Source organism: Gastrolobium bilobum, unplaced genomic scaffold (assembly GCF_033153095.1).
Source record: "Gastrolobium bilobum isolate Gb01-03AN ecotype WA unplaced genomic scaffold, APGP_CSIRO_Gbil_v1 utg11244, whole genome shotgun sequence".
NCBI classification, from domain to species: domain Eukaryota; kingdom Viridiplantae; phylum Streptophyta; class Magnoliopsida; order Fabales; family Fabaceae; genus Gastrolobium; species Gastrolobium bilobum.
Window position 1 is genome coordinate 121,561 of NW_026895558.1, and position 23,969 is coordinate 145,529.

A 23,969-nucleotide genomic window follows, 5' to 3' on the forward strand; every position below is an offset into this window, starting at 1 on the left:
CTATTTGTATTTCTTTATAAACCAAGTAACCGTAAAGTGACTTATAATAAATGGCGGTAAAGTGAATATAATACAGACAAGCTAAATAAGTGACGATAAAGTAAATATAATATAGACAAGCTAGACGTAGCTTACATTGAATAAACCAGAGTAATTTCTCTCTTCCCTTCTTTTTTTTTTTTTTTTTTCGACTGCGTGTGTTGATTTTCAACAAATTTTTCATCTTTTTCAAAATTGTAGATTATTTTAGGGTTTTATAAGAGTTATGTTGTAGGAAAAGTGATTATGTAATGTTATAGAGATTCGTTTTGCGTGCCTTAATTTTTTATTTATTTTTTTGTTTTAAAAAGTGTGGGCCCTACAAAATGTTCTGAGAGTAGAAAAGTTTGTTGTGTTATGTTAAAGGATAAAACGAAAACTCATTATTTTAATGTACAAAACTATTATGCTGTTTTTTTTTTGTTTTTTTTTTAAGAAAGGTTATGCATTTTTTTTAGGTGTAAGAGAAAGAAATGGATCAGAAATCAAACACATAACGAGGGGGTTGAATTATATAAATTTATTTTAGAAGAATTATAATAGATTTATTGGGAGGCAAACATAAAAGCTGATATTAAAAGAAATTTGAAATAAATGTAACGTGACAGCTCAAAATAATAAGTTTTTGAAAACTACAGCATTAAAGTATATGGATAAGGTAGTTGAGCTTGAAGAGATATTATGCGACTTTATATAATTCTTGTAAAGTATATTGCTAAGATTATGACATTATTGGTGCTAACTCAATAGCTTTACTAATTTTTCTATGCGCATTTATTATTGGGAGAATATAAGTTCGTTTTATTGTTTTGTCAGCGCGCGCGAGTGCCTTATAAAACAGTGTTTTATTTATCAGGTGAGGCGAAGGGGAAAAATTACAAAATCAAATTTTATCATGAATTTTTCATTAAAGCCTTTTAATTTCCAGTAATTAATTTTTTTAACTATACCTTTGTGTTTCTACTGACACTGTAACAGAAAACAATATCGTTGCAGGGTTTGAGATATAAAATCTTTATTTATTTATTTTTTACATAATAGACTTACATAGAATATCAATTAATTTCCATAATAAAATAAACGCTTGTATGACAATGACCTTGCAACCAAACTGGCGTTAGTATTAATCCTTATGATTAAGCTGTGACAATGATATTGGAGGCTCTCCTCCACTACATATCTATTATATACCTAGGAGTTCATATCTCCTACTATACTTAAAGTAGAAAAACAAAAGATACATACATGAATTATACTCTTGCTAATTAGTGACCTTTGTCAAATTATATTTCTTTATATTTTATATTACAAATTAACTTTGCTTTGTTAAGAAAAAAATCATGATGTTAATTATTATTTTTGTAGTATTATACAGCTTAATAAGGTATTTTTTTTTTCAGAGAAGCTCATTAATAGTTAATATTAAGCTATTTTTTAATAAAATAATCAACAATATTAAACCAACCGGTATAATAAAGTTTATAATTTACTCATTTACTGTCTTTTTTAATTAGTTTTAAATAATAAAAAAACTACTAACAAGGGCCCCAACAATATTTAATATCTTCTGTTAAATAATTCTAATAAAAATAAAGGGTTTTTTTTTTTTTTGGTAAAAATAGAATTTTATAGGTAGAAAAAAAAGTAAAGGTTTTTTTTTTTTTAGAGTTACCCAATCCTAATTATCTCTTTGAGACGAGTTGGCTTTCTTCGGTATCTCCACGAGCTTCGACTTTTTGAGCCGGCTATGGGACTAATCCGGAGTGCGGGGAAACAGTGATGGCTAAAGGTTCAGCCCCCTCCCCAAGAATGTATTCAGCGAGAATCGAATACATATCCAACCCCACTAACTCAGCGACAAGTTAAAAAGTAAAGGTTTTACTTCTCAATGTACTCGCCTACTCGGTAACAAATTTCTAATAATAATACAAATCTAAGCAAGAAGTAGGCCGTTTAACAATGTTGACAAAGTTCAAATGCATAGCGTTCCATTTGCATGCCAGATTGCATAAAATATCTTACTTTCCATTTTAATAAGTATGACGTAAATGATGACATGAAAAAAAAAATATTGGTAGTATTTTATTTTCGAATCATGAAGAGTTCAAATTGCTCGCTATTGTTTTATTGGAATTTTTTTATCTCATTTAACATGACATAAATTTATTTTTTTACACTCACATATATAGGAGAGAGGAAAAAAATAGAGAAGAGATAAAAAGTATAAATGGATCCCACTACTCAATATGTGAATGTAGAAAAATGAATTTACCTCATGTTAAATGAGGAGACAATTCCTCTTATTTTATACATATTAACATAGGGTTTGTTTTTTCTAAGGTTACTTTAGATAACTTTATCTAATGTTCATCGAAACGACGTCGTTTTGGACGGAAATCGTGGTACTTTTGTAATTTTAATTTATTTCAGGGTTATCATAGTCTTCATCATTATAATTTTTTAATTTTTCAACCCAAAACGACGTCGTTTCGATGAACATTAGATAAAATTATCTAAAGTAAGATTAAATAGTTTTTCCCATTAACATATACCACTTATCGAAGAGTTAGCACTAGTTTTTCTTTTCCCTTTATTCAAAATGAGTATGTCTACTATAATTTTTAATTCTTATTTTCATTGACCGGGTCGGTAGGTTCACATAAATTATTATAATTAAAAGTAATCCAATTTTTTAAAAAAAAAATCCTGTTATACTAAACGCTTAATTTCAATTACTTTCAACTAAACTAGTTTTCTATATTATTCATAGTGATATCAAGCTGCTGTATAACAACGAATATAATAAGCATATGCTTTCTACTTTCTTTTAGGTCAATATCAGAAATAAAATAAGATCTAGAGGTGTTCAAAGAAGATGTAATTCAAACATCCAGTAATTAATTGTCACCATATTCATAAATTTGCTTGTTCACCTTACATATAAAACATTAAAAAGATTAAATAAGAGCAATACAACACTATCCCCAACCCATAGTCAACTAACGGTTATTTACTTTTTTTTTAGGTGTTAAAAAATGAATGGAAGTAAACATGTTATAAACTAGGGGTGTTCGCGGTAGGGGTGCTCATCAACCAATTCAAACGGATTCAAACCGCGGTGACCGAACCGAAAAATTGATAACCGATCGAAAATCGAAAAACTGAAAAACTGAAGAAAAAAATCGCAAATTTTAATTGGATTGGATCGATTTTCGGATTAGTTGATGAAAACTGACCCAATCCAAACTGATCCAATATATTAATTTTCCTCTATCTTCTTGGGTCATTCCTCAATCATAGCCCAAAAATTTCTAAACCCAAGACTCATTAACCGATTAGCTAAATCCAGAAAAAACCTAGTTATATCTCATCAACAAAATTTCATTTGTGTAGAGCTTTATATCTCATTGCCAAAAAAAAAATTATATTATCGTTTACTGATGCTTTTGTATTTTAAAAAAAAGTTACAAAGCCAATATATACAAAAGATGCTATTTGCACAATAATTATGAAACAAATTTTAAGATTTTCAAAAAACCGATCTAATCCAATCCAAACCGAAAAAAAACATACAAGGTGAAGTCCGTAGAGAGTCTGATTCATGAGTATACACAAGCCTGGATAATGTCTAAGGGGACAAAGTTGACCAAGAATTACATTTTTGTTCCTATTAGATAGTTACCTCCGGATACAGTTTGGGTGAAATTAAACACGGATGGTGCAGCCAGAAGTGATAGTAGGGGTGCTGCCTGTGGAGGAATTATAAGAGATGAAAATGGTTATTGGAAAGAAGGGTTTGCTTACTATATTGGCCATTGTTCAGCTTTTGTTGCAGAATTACGGGGCATCCTCAAGGGTCTTGAATTTGCTTGGGCCAGAGGTTGGAGACGCTGCATCCTAGAAAGTGATTCAAGCTCAGTTATCACTTTGCTCTCCAGCAGTGGAAGAGCCGCTCGAGAGTCTCGATTAGTGACTCGGATTCGAGCATGGTTACAAGAGAATTAGGAAGTTCACCTGGTTCATGTTTTTAGAGAAGAAAATAGTTGTGCAGATTAGCTTTCTAAATATCTTTTAGACTATACTGTTGAGAATAATTTTTGTGTTTTTTCAAACCCTCCCCTGGTATTTGACTTTTGTATTGGGCTAATTTGTCTTTGTCTTGTAATTTCAGAACGATTTTATTGAATTGATCTCTTTGGGGTGTTGTAGTTAACCCCCTTAAATTACCAAAAAAAATGGTCTGGTCATTGATTTGGTCGAGGTACTGGGTCGTTGGGTCGCATAACCCAGTAATTATATGCAATTCTATAATTTATATTAAAAAATTATAAACATACTCAAATATCTAAAAAATAGTAAATATTTCAAATATTTCAATATAAAAATAATAAATTACATATTATTATCCACTAAATGATCAAACAAAAATATAATGATCGTGATACGGGGCTTCAGGTTCAGTAAACGACATCTCTAACTATAAATCAAATCAAAATTTCCTACATAGTGCATAATTGAGAGAATATTAGTGTTGTAGGTACATAACCTATGTAAGTCAATAAGCAAAAAATATTTAAATATGTCAATTATATTTTTTCTTTTTAAAAAAAAATTGAATTTTTTTTTTGGGACCGGGTCGGGTTACTAGTTAACCGACCGGGTCACCGATTTTCATAAAAACTCCATCGGATTGCACCAATTATGATGCATGGCCGATTCGTTACTTTATCTGAATCGATTATATGATCGATTTACTTATTCTCAAATTGTCGAGTCGGGCCAATTTTATTAACATCCATAAAGAACACTTAACACTCAGAATCAATCGGAAAACAAATTACGTGCTTCAAATCTCCTTCAATCTTTGTTGTTGTATGTGCTCTATCGTGTCTGGACACTTGGAATTGGTTATTAGTACTAAAAGTGAAAAAATGTGAGTTAAATTATTAACTTGAGTCTCATTTTTATTTTTATTTTGGGTAAGCGAGTCTCATTTAATTTGGGCGAGACTAGTTTTGTTTAACTTGGGTAAAAAAAATTTAGGTATTTCGTTTAATTTGGGCAAAACATATTTCGTCTAAATTGGATGAAATTAAATGCAATAAATTCGTAAATTAGTTCAAAATGATTATATATTCATAATTAGTTATTAAAATAATAATAAATCAATTTTTATTTGCTGATGATAAAGACAACAAACAATTTAAATGTATTTATGATAGTAAACTTATAATGAAGTTAAAAAAAAAACTAAGTCCCAACAAACATTTCATGAAGATGAAAGAGTTTCGTCATAACTGAAAAAAGAAACCCTTAACTAGAACAAAAAATAAAATCCAAAGGGTAACAAAGTATGGTGAAATGAATGAATCTAACTAGCTTGGAAACTTTTTTAAATAGAAAACTGTAACGGCCGAAGGAACTTGTATATGATTATCAAGTTAAAAAATATTCAATATCAGTTTCTTTTAGGCCACTATTAAACTATTAGAAGCATATCATGGAATGTTCAATAGTTGTATTCGAATATTTAGTTCTAAAAATTGATAAATGTTGTATTGAAATCTCCAAAGAGTTGTATTTTTTCGAAGAGAACCAAGCCAATATTGGATTTTTGACATCTAAATTATATAATGCATTAAAGAGGATCAGAAAACAATAAATCATGAAAATGCCAAGTCCCCAAATTGCAATGACAAATATGCCAAAGCATGCATTTGTGCGACTCTATTTCCATCCCTTCCTAACATGATTACAAGAGAAACTTATCGTTTGCATAGCAAGACTAATATAATATATTATTAGAGAACCAAGATGGAAATGTGTTTGAAGTAAGTAACTCATTGCAAGTTATCAGATTCATCTATGATGTAAAAAATGCAAATTGCAGCCATTGTCGAATTTCCTTGGCGATCACCACATCGATCGTTTGCTCAACTTTCCAACATGCATTTAAGTGTATTTCCCTCATCATCTCGTATGATAGTAACTCCCACTGTATCTGCTCGTTCCATATTCCATTCTCCAAAATAGTAGTAGTCTAATAACGATTTTCAAAATGCCAATTAATGTTTGATAGGTTTTATCTATTATATATAACATTTTAATGCGACTTGTAAACTCATAACTTAGAAGTAACAGTTAGTTTCGATATGTAACGAACCTCAACACAACTATTTCATCACTTAATCTATAAATACAAACATTAGAAGTAAATTCACATTTGTGAACAGTAGGATTTTATCATTTTGGGCCTACAATACCATTATTAAGGCCTAACTAATAGTCTTACCATGTTAAGGGCGAGTCCAAGATGTGTGTGTAACAATCACAGACCACGTACCACTTGGAGACAATTTGGGCAACGTTAGTGTGTGTATTGACTTTCTTTGAGGTGCTTCCTGTTTTCTAAAGATTTTTTTTTTTTTTTTTTTTTTCATTTCTGGCTTTTTAGTTTTTACCAACATTTAAATCCTCAGTTCTCTTGCATTTTCCTTCTCCAGGCTTGATTTTTTTTTTCACACCATATACTATATTTATTATTATTTGTTCTTATTTACTGTCTCGCTAGTGAAATGTAACATTAGATTGTATTTTTATTATAATTTTGATCATCTTTATCTCAAATTATCACCATTGATGAGATGTAATTGATTTTATTGTGTTACACATTTTATTGCCTTAATTTTATCAACTGATAATTTTTTTCTCTTAATTTTCTTATTTTATTTCCTTACTCTTTTTTCATTATCATTCACAATATATTTATTGACTTTATTAGATTATATATTTTTTAGTTTATTGATTTTTTAAAATTTATAAGATTTTCTTCATGCTTTATTTTTTTATTTTTTCTTAAATATTTTTTTCAATTAAAGGTAATGAAAAACTTTTCCCCACTTCATTGTGATACACCCGAGCTGACCGACTTGTATTGAGCTCAAATTCGGATAGGCAACTCGAAATAGACTTCTGAGCAATAAAATTCAGAAAAAAGAAATAACTTTTTCTCACCATCCTTGTATTTAGTTTTTCTTCCTGTTTAGCCAATGAGGTACTGCTTTGGCATTATTTGGTAATCAGAGCTCTGGTTGTCATATAAATAGTTGAACATAACAATGGCAATCGAGGTCGAGGTAGGGGGACGACGGGGTCGAAGCGATGGCAACGATAGAGGGCGTGATAATAACCTTATCAGTGACAACGAACAACCACACATCTACGCGCAAGATGCCATAATTGTAGCTGCAATGGCATAACAAGATAGACGAATTCAAGAGGTCGAACAAGTACTTGCCCTAACACAGTTGGATGAGTAAGACGAATGAAGGGAGTCTTTATCATCTCGTGTAGATGAAATGAGCAAAAACCAATTTTGGATCCAGGAACGACAAGGACAAAGTCATTATGACGATAAATCCCTTTTTGCTAATATTGGGGTGAAAATTGAGATCCTGAAATTCGAGGGCACCACTCATCGATATGAGTTTATCGATTGGTTACACACCGTCGAAAGGATCTTTGACATCAGAGACTTCAAGAACACCAGAAGGTCCCTGTTTATTATGAATCCAAAGAAAAAAAAGAACAATAAGTATCTATTCTATGATGAGGTACCTATCTATGATGAATCTGATAAAGAGCAAGATGATGTGAATCCCATTATGGATGCTCTAGTTTATGACGAGTTTTCTATTTGTGATAAGTGTGATTGAGAGAAAGCGATGAGAATCTAAAGGAGAAATGAATCCCTTATAGTAATTTCGGTGGAAAATCAATTACTAGAAATTCTAATATCTCTAACAAAGCTCTACTCAAATATGTCATGCAAAATGATCCTTTATTCAATACGTCTTTAGTTTGCAAGCAATATAATGAATTTAGGAACAACGGACATCATAACATCATGCTCCATGGAGATAAAGATTTAGCTTTTGGTAGAAATTTAATTGGAGATCATCAGGGGCAATGAGATTTGATTTTACCCCATGCAAAATTTTCCTATGATGGATCTCAGATGCAATCACTGAACCAAACTACATGCAATAGTCCATCTATGGGTTTTGTACTCGCATTATTTCTAGTCCCCAAGAAGTTTGGTTCAAATGCAAATGAACATACAAAGCATATCAAAGAATTGCATTCACAAGTCCTACCCTTAATTAGGGAATTTGGTTATATTGTACTAGAAGAGTTGCCACTTGGATTATCACTTGAAGAAGTTAATATCAATGAAGACGAAGCAGTTTCAAGGGAAAAACTTTTCCTAGCGGGGGAGGATGATGCACCTGAGCTGACTGACTTGGATTAAGCTTAAATTTGGATAGGCAACTCGAAATGGGCTTTTGAGCAAGACTCGTCGCTTCGCCATGGGATCAAAAGTTTTGGGCTTTTCGTAATTTTGGGCTTTACAATAATTGTTAATTATTTATCTTTTTGTTATTTCTTTGATTATGTCTGAGTGCGTGTTGATTGTGCATGATTCCTTTTGATTCTATTTGATATTTGTGTCTGCCATTTTGGGTTTTTTAGATTTATTCCATAGTTTATGACTTTTTGAACTTTTAGGTTTATTTTCATTTTATTTTGTTCTACCTACGCAGAGTATGGAGAACGCTATTATTATTAGGTTATTTTTAGTTAATAAAATTCATAAAAGAGAAATAGTATTTTTTCACCCTTTTGTGTTTGTTCTTCTTTCTTTTTAGTCAATTAATTACTGTTTCGGCATTATTTGAACAAATTAAAAATGAGTCGAGCAAAAAGATAAACTAACATTTTTTTCAAATATATTTTTCTTGTTTCATATGGTTTTTAAAATTACTATAATTTTCCCCCTCTCAACTATATAAACTCGTGTGCACTTTATCTCAATTATCACCTTCCAAAATATTTTCCTCCCCTCATCATGAATAATGTGTCACTAGTATGGAAAATAATGGTTCTAATTGTCATATCATTTTTAGAAAGTTTATGTTATTTTACTATAAGTCTATAACTATTAATGTTGCTTTTAGAAGTAATTATTTTATTATGGTATTGGTCGGCAAAACGACGGTACTACCAACATTTGGCTAAAGTTTCTCCAAGACAAAACATATTTCAAATGTAATACCGGAGTAGAGCAGTCAAATATGTCGGTCAAACTAACGAGAGCAGTCCCGTCAGAATGCTGGACGAGAGCATATTTTATTATGCTTTACTCTGTTTCAATGAAAAGCCCCTCATATCCCTCCTTCATTCCTTGTTAGTTTCACTCTCTCTTTCTCCGTTTGGTAAGAGAATATCTCAACATTGGTGTTACAAAGTAGGAGTAATCAATTCTCTTGTTAATTGCACAATTTGATTTCTTCGTCTCTGTTTTGGTAGACCCGTCACATTTGTTGGCGGCTTTGGTTGCGTCAACCAAATTGACGGGAGTGTATACGAACGCTCAACCCAATTGATGGGATTGTATAGGACGTTGACATGGCACCTGGTCTCGCCAAGCATTCTGACGAGACTGCTCTCGTCAGTTTGACCGACGTATTTGACTGATATTACATTTAAAATATGCTTTTTGACCTGGAAAAACTTTAGCCAAATGTTGGTAGTACGACCATTTTGCCGGTATTGGTCACTCTTTTTAGACTATAAAGACTACGGGTGACCCATGTTAGTTGGTTAGTTTTGGAAATATAGATTAATTAAAGAAATTATCTAGAATTTTTCTCTTATGAATGGAAGTTTCTATATGGATTGGCCCAGCCCCAATAAGTGGCATGGGCCATGCCTACATCCGATCAGCTAGAGCTATATGATGTAAGACGACGAGTTGTTACAGCTCCAAATATATTTAGCTGATTGAAGTGCAGACATATAGGTCGAGTTTGGCTGGAATGGATTTGCGTACTTCTGAAAGATCAACTCACCAACATTGATCCATTCTTCCATTCTCGGTCTTACAAGGATGTTTTTTGCATCTTCCATGACAGTGCCCCTTGTGGACATTTGCATTTTCTGTTGGGAGCCTTCAGAGCACACATATTGCTATTCAGAGGCGGAACTACTTTGATGGCACCAGCTCTCTTTCTAATTTTTTTTTATTAGTTGATTTTTTTGGGTGCCTTTTGCAAATAATCATACAACATTGATATATTGGCACCTGCAAAAAAAAAAAACACCACTTTAGTGTCTACTGGTGTAAAAAATTTACTTGGTATTTTGTCCATCTTTTTATCAATTTAATTATGTTGCTTCTTGCCTTTATATATATATATATATATATTGGCACCTGCCAAAAAAAAAAAAAAAAAACCACTTTAGTGTCTACTGGTGTAAAAAATTTACTTGGTATTTTGTCCATCTTTTTATTAATTTAATTATGTTGCTTCTTGCCTTTATATATATATATAAATAAAATTTTATTTTTCAGTTTACAAAAATAATAATAAAAAAAAAGATTATGAAAAGTTTCCATTGAGCCTTCCTCCAACCCGTTCCATCAACATCAAGTCCACTCAGTCTCGATCAATATTAACAAAAAGCAAAAATAGAGTTCTAAAATATAAAAAAAAAACGGAGAAGTACGTAAAACTCAAACGGAGATATTGCAAAGAAGAAAAGAGCTTTTAAGCATATTTGGAAGAAGAAAGGCACACCAGGAGAGGAGAGGAAGAAAGTTATCATGTTTCGATTCTGTATCCTTTACTCAGTAAGTAATAGTTTGAATAATTATTTAATAAATTCATTTTCGTCTTACAATCCCGTATTAAATCTCTACTTTATCTTATTTTCTAGGTTGGTGCATCTGTGCTGCATTTTAATTCTGAAGACTGAAGGTTAGGTCCATTATTTCTCATTTATTTATTCATTGGTGTTTTGATTCTGTCTAATTTTTTGCTTTGCGGGTGTAACATGAATGTGTTATTTATTTTCTGATTAATTCAGCCCCTAAATTTGTCTTGTGAAAGTAGTTACAACTTTGAGACTGATTTTTCTCTTCTTGAAACTTTGAGATTGATTTTGAATCTGAAGTGTATTAGCAAATTTCGAAACTTATTTTATTTTACTTATTTATTTTGGATGAAATGATGGAGCTATAAATTTTTCTAAGAGGGATGAAATTAAAATATATATTCTTCTTTAAAGTTAATTCTTTTTATAATAACAAATATATAGTACTCACAAATCACAGTTAAAGATTTTTATAAATTTCGAAGAGGTAATCACTAGTTACATGAAAAAATTAAAAACAATGTTAAAATTTATTGGAGAAATGAGTAATGAGTTCTATTATAAAGAACAAATTCTGGAAAATATTTCAACTCTGGAAAGTTGATTATTTTAAGTTACCAAACATAGTATTTATATTGAGTTTTATTAATCTCATGTTAAAGAAGATAAGTTATCTGATGTCATAGAGACAAATTTGTGGTCTCACAACCTGAAAAAAAGAAAAAAAGAAAAAGTGACACAATTATCGAAAGATGTGTAGGAGAAAAACTTGTCTCATATAGCATGAGATTAGTTTTTTCTATTTATATTAGTCCCACCAACATTTCCTAGGAACACAAATATAATCCTGCTAACAAACATGCCGTAGGAAAAATGATTGTCCTTTTGAAAGATGGTTATTTTAGTTAAAATTAATATTTTTTATTTAAAATTTAAATTAAATAAAAATTACTCATATACTCTTTTTATGATTTTTATTGTGTACTTTTTTCGTTCACTCAAAAAAATATAATTCTATATCATTTAAAAGGATAAATATTAAATCTATATTTTAATAGGATAGTTTTTTTTTTTGGCAAGTTTCAATAGCTTTTAAATTTAAATTTGTTAACAATATTTTTTTTTTTTAAAGAATTTGACGTTTTGAAAAAGAATGTGTCTAGCCAGATATTTGTTTGATGTTTGTATATGACACACACACCTTGCAACTACACTGTCAACACGCATCTTGAAAAATAAATTAGAGACTAAATATCTTTTTTGGTTCTCAGCAAATTTTATGATGTCCGTTTTAGTTCCTAGCAAATAAAAAGGCCCATCGTGGTTTCTAAGAAATTCAAAATGGACTTGTTTAATTAAAATCGTGGTCCCTCGCAAATTCAAAAAAGACTCATATTAGTCCCTAAAAGGACTAAAATGGGTCCATTTTGAATTTCTTAGGGAGCACGATGAGCTTTTTTATTTGCTAGGGACTAAAGTGGGTATGGTGAAATTTACTGAGGACCAAAAAGAATATTTACTCTAAAATAAAATATATGAGCAGGACTGCATTTTAATTTTTTCTTGTGCTTTCTTATCTTGCAAATACGAAACAGCATCACTCGACAATTACATTATTCAGTCATTTTATGTCACTTCTCACATGAAACGTAAAAGAAATTCCGTGACCTTAGTTCAAATAATTTAATCAAAGACTGAAACATATAAATTATATTAATTAGTAGTTCAATCCCGTTTTGAGTTAGGTAAAATTTGTGTTTCAAAAGTGCATTTATTTAGTTCTAGTCTTCGAGATTTGTTTCATTAGGTGATGATGTGGTTAACAGATGTCCAAATAAGATTCGTCATGTGTCCTAAATAATGTATATAGATTCACATGACAACGTGACATTAGACTTTTGCCACGAGGGAGAATATGAGGAGTGGTAGCGTGGGTACATGGTGGAGAGGTGACTTAATAATTAATGCGATGTAGAAGAAGTTTAGAAAATGTGACATCAAGATCAAGGATATTGACAAAAATTGATTACTCCCAAATAATGAGCACTGCATATATTAAACTCAAATTAAGTTAGTTTTAATATCAAAATACCACGTAGATTAAAAGTATACTCAAGCTTTATCATTATTATGCATGACACGTGGCAGATATTTTCTCGAACCCAATCGTCATCAAACCCTATCTATCTTCTCCGTCACATTCTCATCATATCATTGCCCCTAATCCCAAAATTGCAATTTCGAAGAACCCTAACCCTAGGTCAACTTTCTAATGAAATTCGCTATACAAAGTTATAGGGTTTCAGGCTCAGACCCAAGAGGCCTTTGATAAATCGGTCGATTCTGTAACCCTAGGACATTCTCTTTCTTCTCTTCCAATTTCTCCATGGAGGGCTCTGCGGAGGATCTGGGAGCCCCGGAGTCATGGGAGGTCGCCGATTTGGACGAGTCCATGAAGCGCTTGAACCTGATGCTCTCCTCCAACAAAGATTCTAAGCATCGCAAGCATGCTGATGATGCTCCGCCACCACCTCCTTCTTCTTCGTCCAGTGGCGACAACGTCTCCGATGACGTCATCAATCAGGTGGATCAGTTCCTTCGCGAAGCTATTCAGAACCCTCGCGAACGCCTTTCCGGTGAGGTTTTCCATTATATTTGGGTATATGTGGATATGTGCTGAATGTATGCATTAATCAGATTCAGAGCTAGACATTCCATATGGTCTTATAGAAATTAACATATCTATGGGATATGTTAAGTCATATAGAAGTCAGAGGAAGTTTTATTCGATAAAATGGTAGCTATAAATAATATATTAGATATTTGTGTTTTTACAGTCAGCTTAGTGTTCCAGTTTAGCAGCATTGACTGATTCGACAGACTCATGAAGCCACCTTCTGACCACGCTTTCCATTGAAATGTGGACCACACCGTTTACCATTGAAATGCTCATTTTTCACAACATGTTGCTTTTGTTTCTAGTCTGCCCTCTCCTTCCATTCCTGATTATTCTCATGATTAGGGTTGTATATAACTATTTTGACTGTGATTTTGAATTTTAACTGGTTTGGTTTGTTGGTGAGAGCATGCATTTTTATATGTACTGATTTGTTGCAGAGGCTTTAGTTTGTTGGCTTCATGATTTATAAATTTTGTCTTAATGTGCTTCGAGTTTCAAACCGCGATTTCAATCGTGAATTGCCTAGCTAATTTTTGAATTGTGACTTGTAAATCGTATCAAATCATAAGATTCAGGGGAACAATGAAAATTAGCTTGAAATATATCATATAAATAATGTATAATGCTCAGTGTAATGTAATACTTTTGAACTTGGAATTGACAAATAATAAGTCTCAAAAAAAAATTATAAGTCATAAATTAGTCACCTAATGTGATTTCATGAAGCCTATATTTCAGAAGAGAAAAAATAGAGCAATGATATGGACAAACAAAGGGCATATAGAGTGAGTGAGTGGCTGTGTGAAGCCTCTGTTTTGGAAAAATGAAAACAGAGCAATGGAACAACCAAATAGGATGCATAGAGGAAGTGGGTGTTATGTGAAGTCTCTCTTTCAGGACAATGAAAATAGGGCAATGGACTAATTAAATAGGGTGCTTTCAGTAGTGTTTCTTTAGTTCATTTTTCATTTAACAAGTTAAGTATTTGACTTTTTAATTTCTTTTGATAATTGATGGAAAAAATTTAATGAATCGTTAAATCATGCAATTTATATCACACCCTTTCACGCATGTATTGCATGATTCCAAGCCAACGCCGATTCATTACATGATACGAATCTCTAGCTTACAGAATTGTATCGAATCATGTGATTGTAAAGCTTAGTTTATCCAAAATTTGATGCTCAAATGTTCTGCAGTTCTTTTGTGTCCATTCATTTATTTGCTGCTGTTCTAATGACTTTGTTATGCACTTATCGATGTGTTATTTGTTTCAGATCTAATGAAGCTTTACATTTGTAGAGTGATGAATTTTGCAGAACTGATTAAGGTTTCTAATTTAATTTACAGTTTTGCGGATAGAGCAAGATATTGAGAAGTTCATTCGAGATCCTAATCAACAGCAGCTTGAATTTCAGCAGCTGCCAACTTCCTATTTACGGTTGGCTGCACACCGGGTGGCTCAACATTACTCATTGCAGTCGATGGTTTTACTGGATAATAGTTTACCAGATGGTTCTGGGTCAAAAATTATTGTCCGTAAAACTTCTGATTGTAAGCTTCCAGTTATTCGCCTTGCAGACATCCCTGTAAAATTATCATCAGAAGACAATGCTGTTATGAAGGTTGCAATTAAACAGAGGCCGCAAATGCAGACACAAATTCTTAGCAATGCAAGTTCAAACTCAGTGAAGAATAGCAACTCTAAAAGTGTGGAAGAGAGAAAAGATGAGTATAATAGAGCTCGTGCTAGGATCTTTAGTTCGAGCAATAATGCTGGTACTGCGGGTGGGAATCTGGTATGTGAGTCAAGGAAGCAGGATAACTCTTTACTTGGTTCCTTGGGGGTTTTTAATGTGGAAGATAAATCTGCTTCTGTATCTGATGTCAGTTCTGGTAGAGGGCTGGTTGAGTCTTCAACAAATAACGGTAGGGCTAGAAGTAGGACAGAGAAGGAGCCAGTTGGTAGGTACAGGCAAAATAGTAGGGTAGCTATATTCCGAGACCGTGAAGTTGAGCGCAGGGATCCGGATTATGACAGGAGTTATGAAAGGTATGTGTGCCTTTTACCATTTTATTTAGGCGCATTTGTATGTTAGAATTTTAGGCCTTATTTACTTGTTCTCCTTTCTCAAAATAAAGGATTTGAGCTCTCAGACATGAATGGTTTGATGCTGTCACCATTAGAGCAGCTAGATGGCTTGGATATTCTTATATGTTTCTTCCTACTGAGATCATGTGTCACGTTCATGAATTTTTTATTTGTGGGGTATGGACTTGATACATCTACATATTTGCTGTTAATTCATTTTCTGGTGGGAGCTAACCAGCTAGGATTGTGCAGTGAAGATTTTCTTGTTCAACATTTCTGTTTGCTTATAAATAAAAACACTTTGAAGTCCTATTTTTACTTGTAATTCCTGGTTCCAACTTTCAAAAAATTTGGACATGAGTTGAGCATAACTCCCATGCACTTTTTATGGATATTTTTTATTAGATGTAGTTAGCTTTAGCTTGCTTGTAGTAGGATACTTTCCTTGTATCTGTAGCAGCTGATTATTGCTACCTTTTGTACCCATTGTAATTAGTTAGTTTGTTTAGATTCAGTTTTAAGTTTGTTAGCTTTGCGAACTCATCTCTGCGTCAGCCTCTTGCTCTATATATAGAGCTTGTTCTCAGAAATACAATAACAGAATGACTATTTTCTCTCAAGTCTCTCTCCTATTTTCTTTCACTTTCTTGCATTTTCCTTCAATGGAGGAATTCTAATATGGTATCAAAGCCTTATCCAAGGGCCTGATCCATACACAGTAGTCAACCATGTCTTCCACATCCAATACAGAAGCCAGCGCAGCTCAACAAAGCAAATCCACCCCCAAAATTACGACGGAACCTAAAAATCCATCTTCACTCTTCAATTTTCAATTTTCTGCAAGGTTAACAGAAGATAATTATCTCTTCTGGAACCAGATCATAGAACCAATTATAACATCACACCAACTGCAACTAGGGGTGTTTGCGGTCTGGATTGGATCGGTTTTGGAAGCAAAAATCATCCGATCCAATCCCTTTGGTTTGATCATGTAATCATCCATTCGGTTTGGATTTTTTTCAAATCTGATCCAATCCAATTTTTTTCGGTTTTGATTGGATCGGTTTTCGATTTTTTGAAAATCCTAAAATTTGTTTCATGATTATTGTGCAGATAACATCTTTTGTATATATTGGTTTTGTAATTTTTTTTTTTGAAATGCAAAAGTATCAGTAAACGATAATAGTTTTTTTTTTTTTTTTTTGCAATGAGATATGAAGCTCTGCAGAGATGAAATTTTGTTGATGAGATGTGACTAGATTTTTTCTTGGGTTTAGTTGATGGGTTAATGGGTCTTGAGTTTAGAAATTTTTGGGCTATGATTGAGAAAAAGCCCAAGTAGGTAGAGGGGAATTAATATATTGGATCGGTTTGGAATGGATTGGTTTTTATCAACCAATCTGAAAACCGATCCGATCCAATTAAAATTTGCGCTTTTTTTTCGGTTTTCGGTTCGGTCACCGCGTTTGAATCGGTTTGGATCGGTTGATGAACACCCCTAACTGCAACGATTTTTGGTGAATCCAAAGATTCCTCGGAAGTTCGAGACAGACGAAGATCAAGAAAACAATGATTTTAGTTCTGCGTATACTGAGTGGTTAACACAAGATCAGATGCTCTTGACTTGGCTGTTATCCACCATCTCTGAACAAGTGGTGAACGATATTTTCCCTGTGAAGCACTCCTTCGAAGCTTGGGAGAGAATGTACACAAGTTATTCCATGGTGTGATGAAATCGAGATCGAGACAACTCAGATTTGAGTTGAAGATGATGAAGAAAGGTACGAAGACTACAAAAGAATACCTTACTTGGATCAAAACGATCTGCGATTCGCTCAAATCAATTGGAAATTCTATTTCAATTGAAGAACATACAGAAACTATACTTGAAGGACTACCTTCTGATTACAGTTCGTTTGTAATGATGATACACGGACGCGACAGAGCCTACTCCATTGCAGATCTCGGAGTAGAGCTTATGGTTCATGAACAACTTCTGATCAAGCAGAATGAACAACTACTAATTGAAGGAGCTTCTCTGAACCTCACGCAACATGCTTAGATGCAACAGAAGGCTGGATCTGATGAAGGAGACGACTCTGTTTTCGAAACCAGAAAACAGAGTCGAACAGAGCAACTTGCACTAGGTCATTTCCACGCTTCAAGTGGACAATACTAGGGAAGAGGGAGGTCTACAATGAAGTTTAATCGAGGGAGAGGACGTGGAACTAGATCAAACGTCCACTGCCAATTGTGTTACAAATTTGGTCATGACTTGAGAGATTGTTGGCATAGGTTTGAAGAGAACTTCCCTCCAAGCTTGCCACCACCACAGAATACATCATATCTCAGTTTTTTGTTCACCAACAACCACAACTTGTAAGGTCATTTCAGTACAACAAATCTCAGAACCAACCACAAGCCTTCGTCACAGCACAACCTGCTCTCTCTTCTGTATCTCACTCTGCTCCACTGGTAGGGTGGCTTCCTGATTCTGGAGTGTCAAACCATGTCACTGGTACATCTCAAAACATAATGCAAGGTCAACAACTCAGTGGTTTTGATCACATTCTGATTGGAAATGGCCAAGGTTTGCCCATAACAGCCACTGGTTCCTCATCAATTATATCTCCTTTCCATTCTAACTCTTTATTGCATCTTAAGAATTTACTCTTAGTACCTTCCATTACCTAAAATATGATCAGCGTCAGTCAGTTTGCTAAAGATAACTCGTTATTTTTTTAATTCCATTCTGATGTCTGCTTTGTGAAATGTCAGGCTTCCCATCATACTACTTCAAGGTGCTGTTGGAACTGATGGTTTGTACCACTTCCCAAACTTAAAGCTCACCAAAGATTCTGTCACAGTAACAAATAGCAACTGTCCCAGCTCTTCTTTGCCTTCCTCCACCAGCTAGTCAGTCAATCTAGTTAGTCCTAGTATTGATACCAATAATACAGGATGTATTTCTATTGATTCCTTGTATTCACTGTGGCACTGCCGTTTGGAGCACCCACATCTTGAGCTCTTAAGAATGTACTTAAATCTTGTAATATACACATCAATAATAAAATGGCAGAATTTTGTTCCTCTTATTGTTGTGCAAAATCTCACAGACAACATTCTCCATCATCCAAAACTGAATACACAGTACCTTTCACACTTGTTTACAGTGATCTCTGGGGACCATCACCTTTAAAGTCCTCTCTTGGTAATGCATATTATATCTCATTTGTTGATGCTTGTACTCGATACACATGGCTTTATTCCATAAAACATAAATCTAATGCTATAACAATCTTTAAACAATTTCATACCATGATAACAAACCAATTCCAACTACCCCTAAAAGCTTTACAAACAGATTAGGGTGGTGAATTTAGGGTATTCACTCAATACCTTAACTTGGCATAATTCATCGAGTTACATGTCCACACACTCATCACCAAAATGGTGTTGTGGAAAGAAAGCATCGACACAGACTGGTCTAGCTCTCATATCTCACTCCTCTCTTCCAATGCATTATTAGGACTATGCCTTCTTTACTGCTGTGTATCTCATAAACAGATTAGTTTTGCTGACTCATCTCTGAGTCAGCCTCTTGCTCTATATATAGAGCTTGTTCTCTCTCCCTTTGTATTCGATTCATTTTCTCAGAAATACAATAATAGAATGACTATTTTCTCTCAAGTCTCTCTCCCATTTTCTTCCACTTACTTGCATTTTCCTTCAATGGAGGAATTCTGATATTTTTTATGCTTCTGTCATGTTGAAGCATTAATTTTATATGCATTTTCTGGTTTGAATGAATTATTGATACTAGGTGATTGGCTTTGGGAAACTGAATAATTTCAAATTAACTTGTTTTTCAAACCAAGGATATTAGATTTATTATCAACATCAACATCAACAACACCTTTATCCCAAACTAATTTGGGTCGGTAGTGGATGAATCCAAATAAAAGATATGAAAGGGTTGAAATATTAGATTTATTATGTTATTATTTAAATATTAAAATATGATAGTGGCAATGCTATCATATTTTTTGCATAATTGTAAAATAGTAATGATTATATTCTAGTAAAATATGTTTATGGCTATTATATATAATAACTGTAAGTTAACTTTTCTGCATATTGGCTTAAATGCCATGGTACCTAGTCTTATTTTGTGTTAAAAGTTATGACATTTGTTTTTGTACTTTTTCTTTCTGCCAATACACGTGCTAAAGAAGCCCCAAAACACGTTGATGTTGGCAATCAAATGATGGTTGGCTTATTAATTTTTTTTGGTATTAAACAAAATATAAATAACACGGTGTTTTGAATGTTGGCCATTATATCCTTAATCCTAATTCTTCTTGGAGTAAAGTGAATTTAATGCTGCATAACAGATGATCAAGGTTCTAATGCTTTACTTGTGATAGGGATATGTATAACTGATCTGATGTTGGGTCTCTGGATCAGAATATATTGTGATTTTATCATTTGATGTGCTTGTGATTTATTTAGGTTATAGTTATTGACATTCGTTGTATCCTACTATGTTCTATCAAGAATTGTAAATCTAATGAATATAAAGGTTAAAATATGGTTGGAGTATGGATTAATCTGATCATTTTCTTGTAACTTGCAATGTAGGTATATGCAAAGATTTGATCCCGGGTTTGGGTTCAGTGGAGGATCATACACCATGCAGCCAATGTATGCGTCAGTGTTGAATTACAACACTGAGTTTCCACAGCTTGGATCCACTCATGGACCCCAGCCCCAGCTTTCTGCTGAACACCAACTGCGACCTCTTCCACAACATATACCTGTTCCATGGGCTCCACCATCAACACCTGCCGGAATGGGATATGGACATCCAGAGACTATGATGTCCCCATTTAATCCTAGTCAAGTTGGTGCACACTCCTCATCGACTATGTATTTGCATTCGTCTCAGTATTCTTGTCAGCACCCTGGAATGCCTTTCATCCCTCATGAACATGTTCATCAACCCTTTGTGCAGGTATAACAGCCCTCTGAATCTCTACAATAATTTTTTGTGATTTGTCAAGCTCTCTACTATAATTTAACAAGGTGCATAGCTTTTCATGTCAGTGACTTTCTGTATCGGTTAGTAATTTTTGTACTACATACATGAATTGAAAGGAATCAACTCCCGAATACTGTTGTAAAACTTAAGTTATAATACTTCCTGAATAAAAAACTATAGAAGGGAAGTGTATTTTCTTCCTAGGTGGCATATTGATCTCTAATCATTCAACCTTTGAGGTGGATTTGAAATGTTTTGACATTTTTCTTGATTTTGTATATTGAAAACCTGATTCAGAAGTTGGATATAAGCATGAAAAGAAGATAAAGACTTGAGAAGCACAATTTTTGGCCTGATTATATTTTATTTGTTATCCTATAGTTTATCAATATGCCAGCTGGGATAAAAGCTATTAGCATGGTGGAGGGTTAGACCCGTTGTTATTCCTATGTTCCAGATAGTCTCTTTTTAGTCCTTTTCCTCTTCATCGCCCCCCCCGCCCCCCCTTTTTCTTCTTTTCCTTTATCTCTTTTCCCTCTCCCCATCTTTTTTTTTAACACCCCTTTTATTTTTATATTTATATATATTATTATTTATTTGTTTATTTATTTTTATTTTTATTTTCACCTTTCATTCGGGTTCATCTACAATCTACCACCGACCCCAATTAATTTGAGATAAAGGTATTGTTGATGTTAATGTTGATATTTTATCTTTTTCTTGCATGCATCCGACATGTATGTGTGTACACTACATGGGATGCATACAAGAAAGGGGAGACAACCACAATATCTTTTCATGAGATCTATTAAGATGTGTTTCCATGGCTTTGAATGAAGTTATTCCTATTTGTAATTTTGTAGACAGTTTTGTTTTTGCCCATGAACTCATTGTTGCTTTAACAATTCTTAAAAGGAAAGTGTGATGGTAAATTTTTACTTTGCACCTGTAGAAGAAAACGAATTTGATAGCTGTTGGATTGACATTGGTCACCTTTCTAATAGATGGGTATCTCTAACTGAGCCGGTTACCATTGCAAGTCTGCCAACTCATTTGAAGTTTGTTATCCCGCCACTTGAAGATTGTTTCTTTTAGCATTTCTTTTGATTTTGATTTTAAGTTTTTTTTTAAGTGATGAATGGGTGTGGAATCTTGGAGGTGTAATGTGCATCCATTCTTCTTTTGGTGATGGAGTTTTTTCTCATTGTTTTGTACGTTCAATTTATTAATTCTAATCAGCGGTGATTATGCCCTAATACCATATTTTTTAAGATAATACTTGTTTGTTGTATGATGTTGTATAATACTTGCATCTAATGACAAAATAGTTTATAGTTTTGTATATTTTTTGTTTCAGATTGGGCATTGAGTGCTTGTGAAGTTTCGTACATTCTTTAATCTTTTAATTTTCCTTTGGATCTAAACTTACTCTTTTATGTATACTGCAGTCTCATCAACCACCACCTGATGCAAGTTTAGGATTGGCCCGGCCCCGGTGAGGGGCATGGGCCATGCCTGCACCTGATCAGCCAGAGCTTTATGATGTGAGATGATGGGCTGATACAGCTCCAAATTTCTTTTAGCTGATTGGGATGCAGGCATATAGGCTGAGTTGGGCTGGATGGATTTGTATATTTCAGAAAGACCAACATTGATCCATTCCTCCATTCTCGGTCTTGCAAGGATGCTTCTTGCATCTTCCATGACAGTGTCCCTTGTGGACATTGCCTTTTCTGTTAGAAGCCTTTCGAGCACACATTGCTATTGGTGATGACAAAGAGTGAATTGTGGACTTATCCCGAGCTGAATAAGTTTGTGCTTGACTTGGATGAAGGTATGCTTTGCTTCACCTATACTGTGGAATACAGTTGTTCTTGTAGCTTGACTGAGCAATTATTTCCAATTTATGTTAGAACTTAGAAGTTTATCATCTTCATTTCTTAAAATTGGGTAAATGAAAAAAGTGGAATCATCAGTGATACTCATTCAAATATTACATTACTACAATTTCTATTGTAAGTTTAGTTCGATCTTACCCCTTGTCATGTGAATTATAGTGTAAACGATATTTACATTGCTCGCTTCTATATATATGTAATGTGAATGGAGCTTTTTCTGTTTTCTTGTTTTGGCTACAGCTCCCTAAAGAGCTTAAGGGGTTGCAGTAAGAGATATTGGCACGTAGTTTGCGTTCAGATTGCAGGAATTTTTGATGCCGAGATTCAACTGGAATTTCCCAAGCTCTAGTCACATCTTGTTATGCTTTACTGTATGGTCTGATGAATTATACTAAATTTCGTGTATAATAAATTACCTTTTGTGGATATGTGATTGTATATGTAACTGAAGCTTTTTTTCCTGGATTTTCTCACTATTTATATATTAGCTGTTTAAAGTAAACCATTGGGTGCTCCTTGACGTATGAGTTATTTACATTTAATTTTCCCCTCCTGTCTTTCTGTAAATCTAATGCTGCTCGATTTGATGGTAAATTTTTTAGAAGTTGGATTAGCCATTTCATGAATCGGAATGAGTAAAGGTTTTTGCTAAAATATGGTGTTTTAATTTTAATTTTAATTTTTTTAATAGCTTGCTTTTAACTATAAAAACCAGACATTTTGAAAAGGAGTTGTCTCCGTCGGATGTCTATTAGATGCTTGTTTAAGACACGATGTGACTATTTTATTTTTTATTTTATATCTTTTGACGTCACAAATAGAGTTGGACAGTGTGATGAGAGAAAATATTGGCTTAAGGGTAGGCGATGTAAACGAAGAACAGAGGTTGAGAAAATGCCAAAGAAAGAGCGAGAAAACTGAGCTTCAGATGTCGAGATATTTCTATTATTTGACCGAACCAGAGTACATGATCAGACTTTATACATAAGAAGTAACTGATCGTAATAGATTACTCAACAGTTTAGAGAATGCGACTGCCATATAATCTATACACACTAATACTAAGTAATGTCATTTGTTCTAAATTGCGTTATATATTTTTTCCCGGTTTATACGCATATCTAAAGCGGGTGCCATTTTTTGGTGTATGGTCTGATTGATGAGAAAAACTTGCACAACTGGACTAGTCTAACCTTGTATTAAATCCTCGAAAGGGTTCTTTGTTTCTGTAAGCACCGAGATTGTAACAATGATGTTACGTTTCGTTTCCTTTTCCTCCAAATATAAAGTTAAACGCATGGCTTGAGTTTGGATTCAAGATCGGATTCTTTGTAAGTCTTTTTGTAGGTGATAACTGAGACTAGAGCTTGCTTTGACATTAAATTCGGAGAAACATACTTTTACCCTAAATTTTTGTTTAGCAACAAAAAGAGCATGTTTCGAAGATCAAATCAGTAAGAGCTTATTTGTTTTTGGTAAACAAATCAGTAAGAGCTTCAGACT

At 33.4% G+C, this 23,969-nt stretch overlaps 1 protein-coding gene across 1 annotated transcript; it reads left to right on the top strand.

Moving 5' to 3' along the window:
* The first annotated feature begins 12,979 nt into the window (after positions 1-12,979).
* Positions 12,980-22,926, top strand: LOC133316516 (uncharacterized). Its single transcript, XM_061518276.1, has 5 exons — positions 12,980-13,391; positions 14,786-15,488; positions 20,169-20,541; positions 22,017-22,402; positions 22,707-22,926. Exons 1-4 carry the CDS (start codon positions 13,142-13,144, stop codon positions 22,065-22,067), a joined length of 1,377 nt encoding a protein of 458 aa, XP_061374260.1. The 5' UTR covers positions 12,980-13,141; the 3' UTR covers positions 22,068-22,402; positions 22,707-22,926.
* Positions 22,927-23,969: the final 1,043 nt, after the last annotated feature.

Excerpts from the sequence above, each read along its gene's own strand:
- LOC133316516 (XM_061518276.1), top strand. The coding sequence starts at position 13,142 with ATGGAGGGCTCTGCGGAGGATCTGGGAGCCCCGGAGTCATGGGAGGTC. Across the intron at positions 13,392-14,785 it reads CCCTCGCGAACGCCTTTCCG|TTTTGCGGATAGAGCAAGAT; the intron begins GTGAGGTTTTCC and ends TTTAATTTACAG. Across the intron at positions 20,542-22,016 it reads TTCATCAACCCTTTGTGCAG|TCTCATCAACCACCACCTGA; the intron begins GTATAACAGCCC and ends TGTATACTGCAG.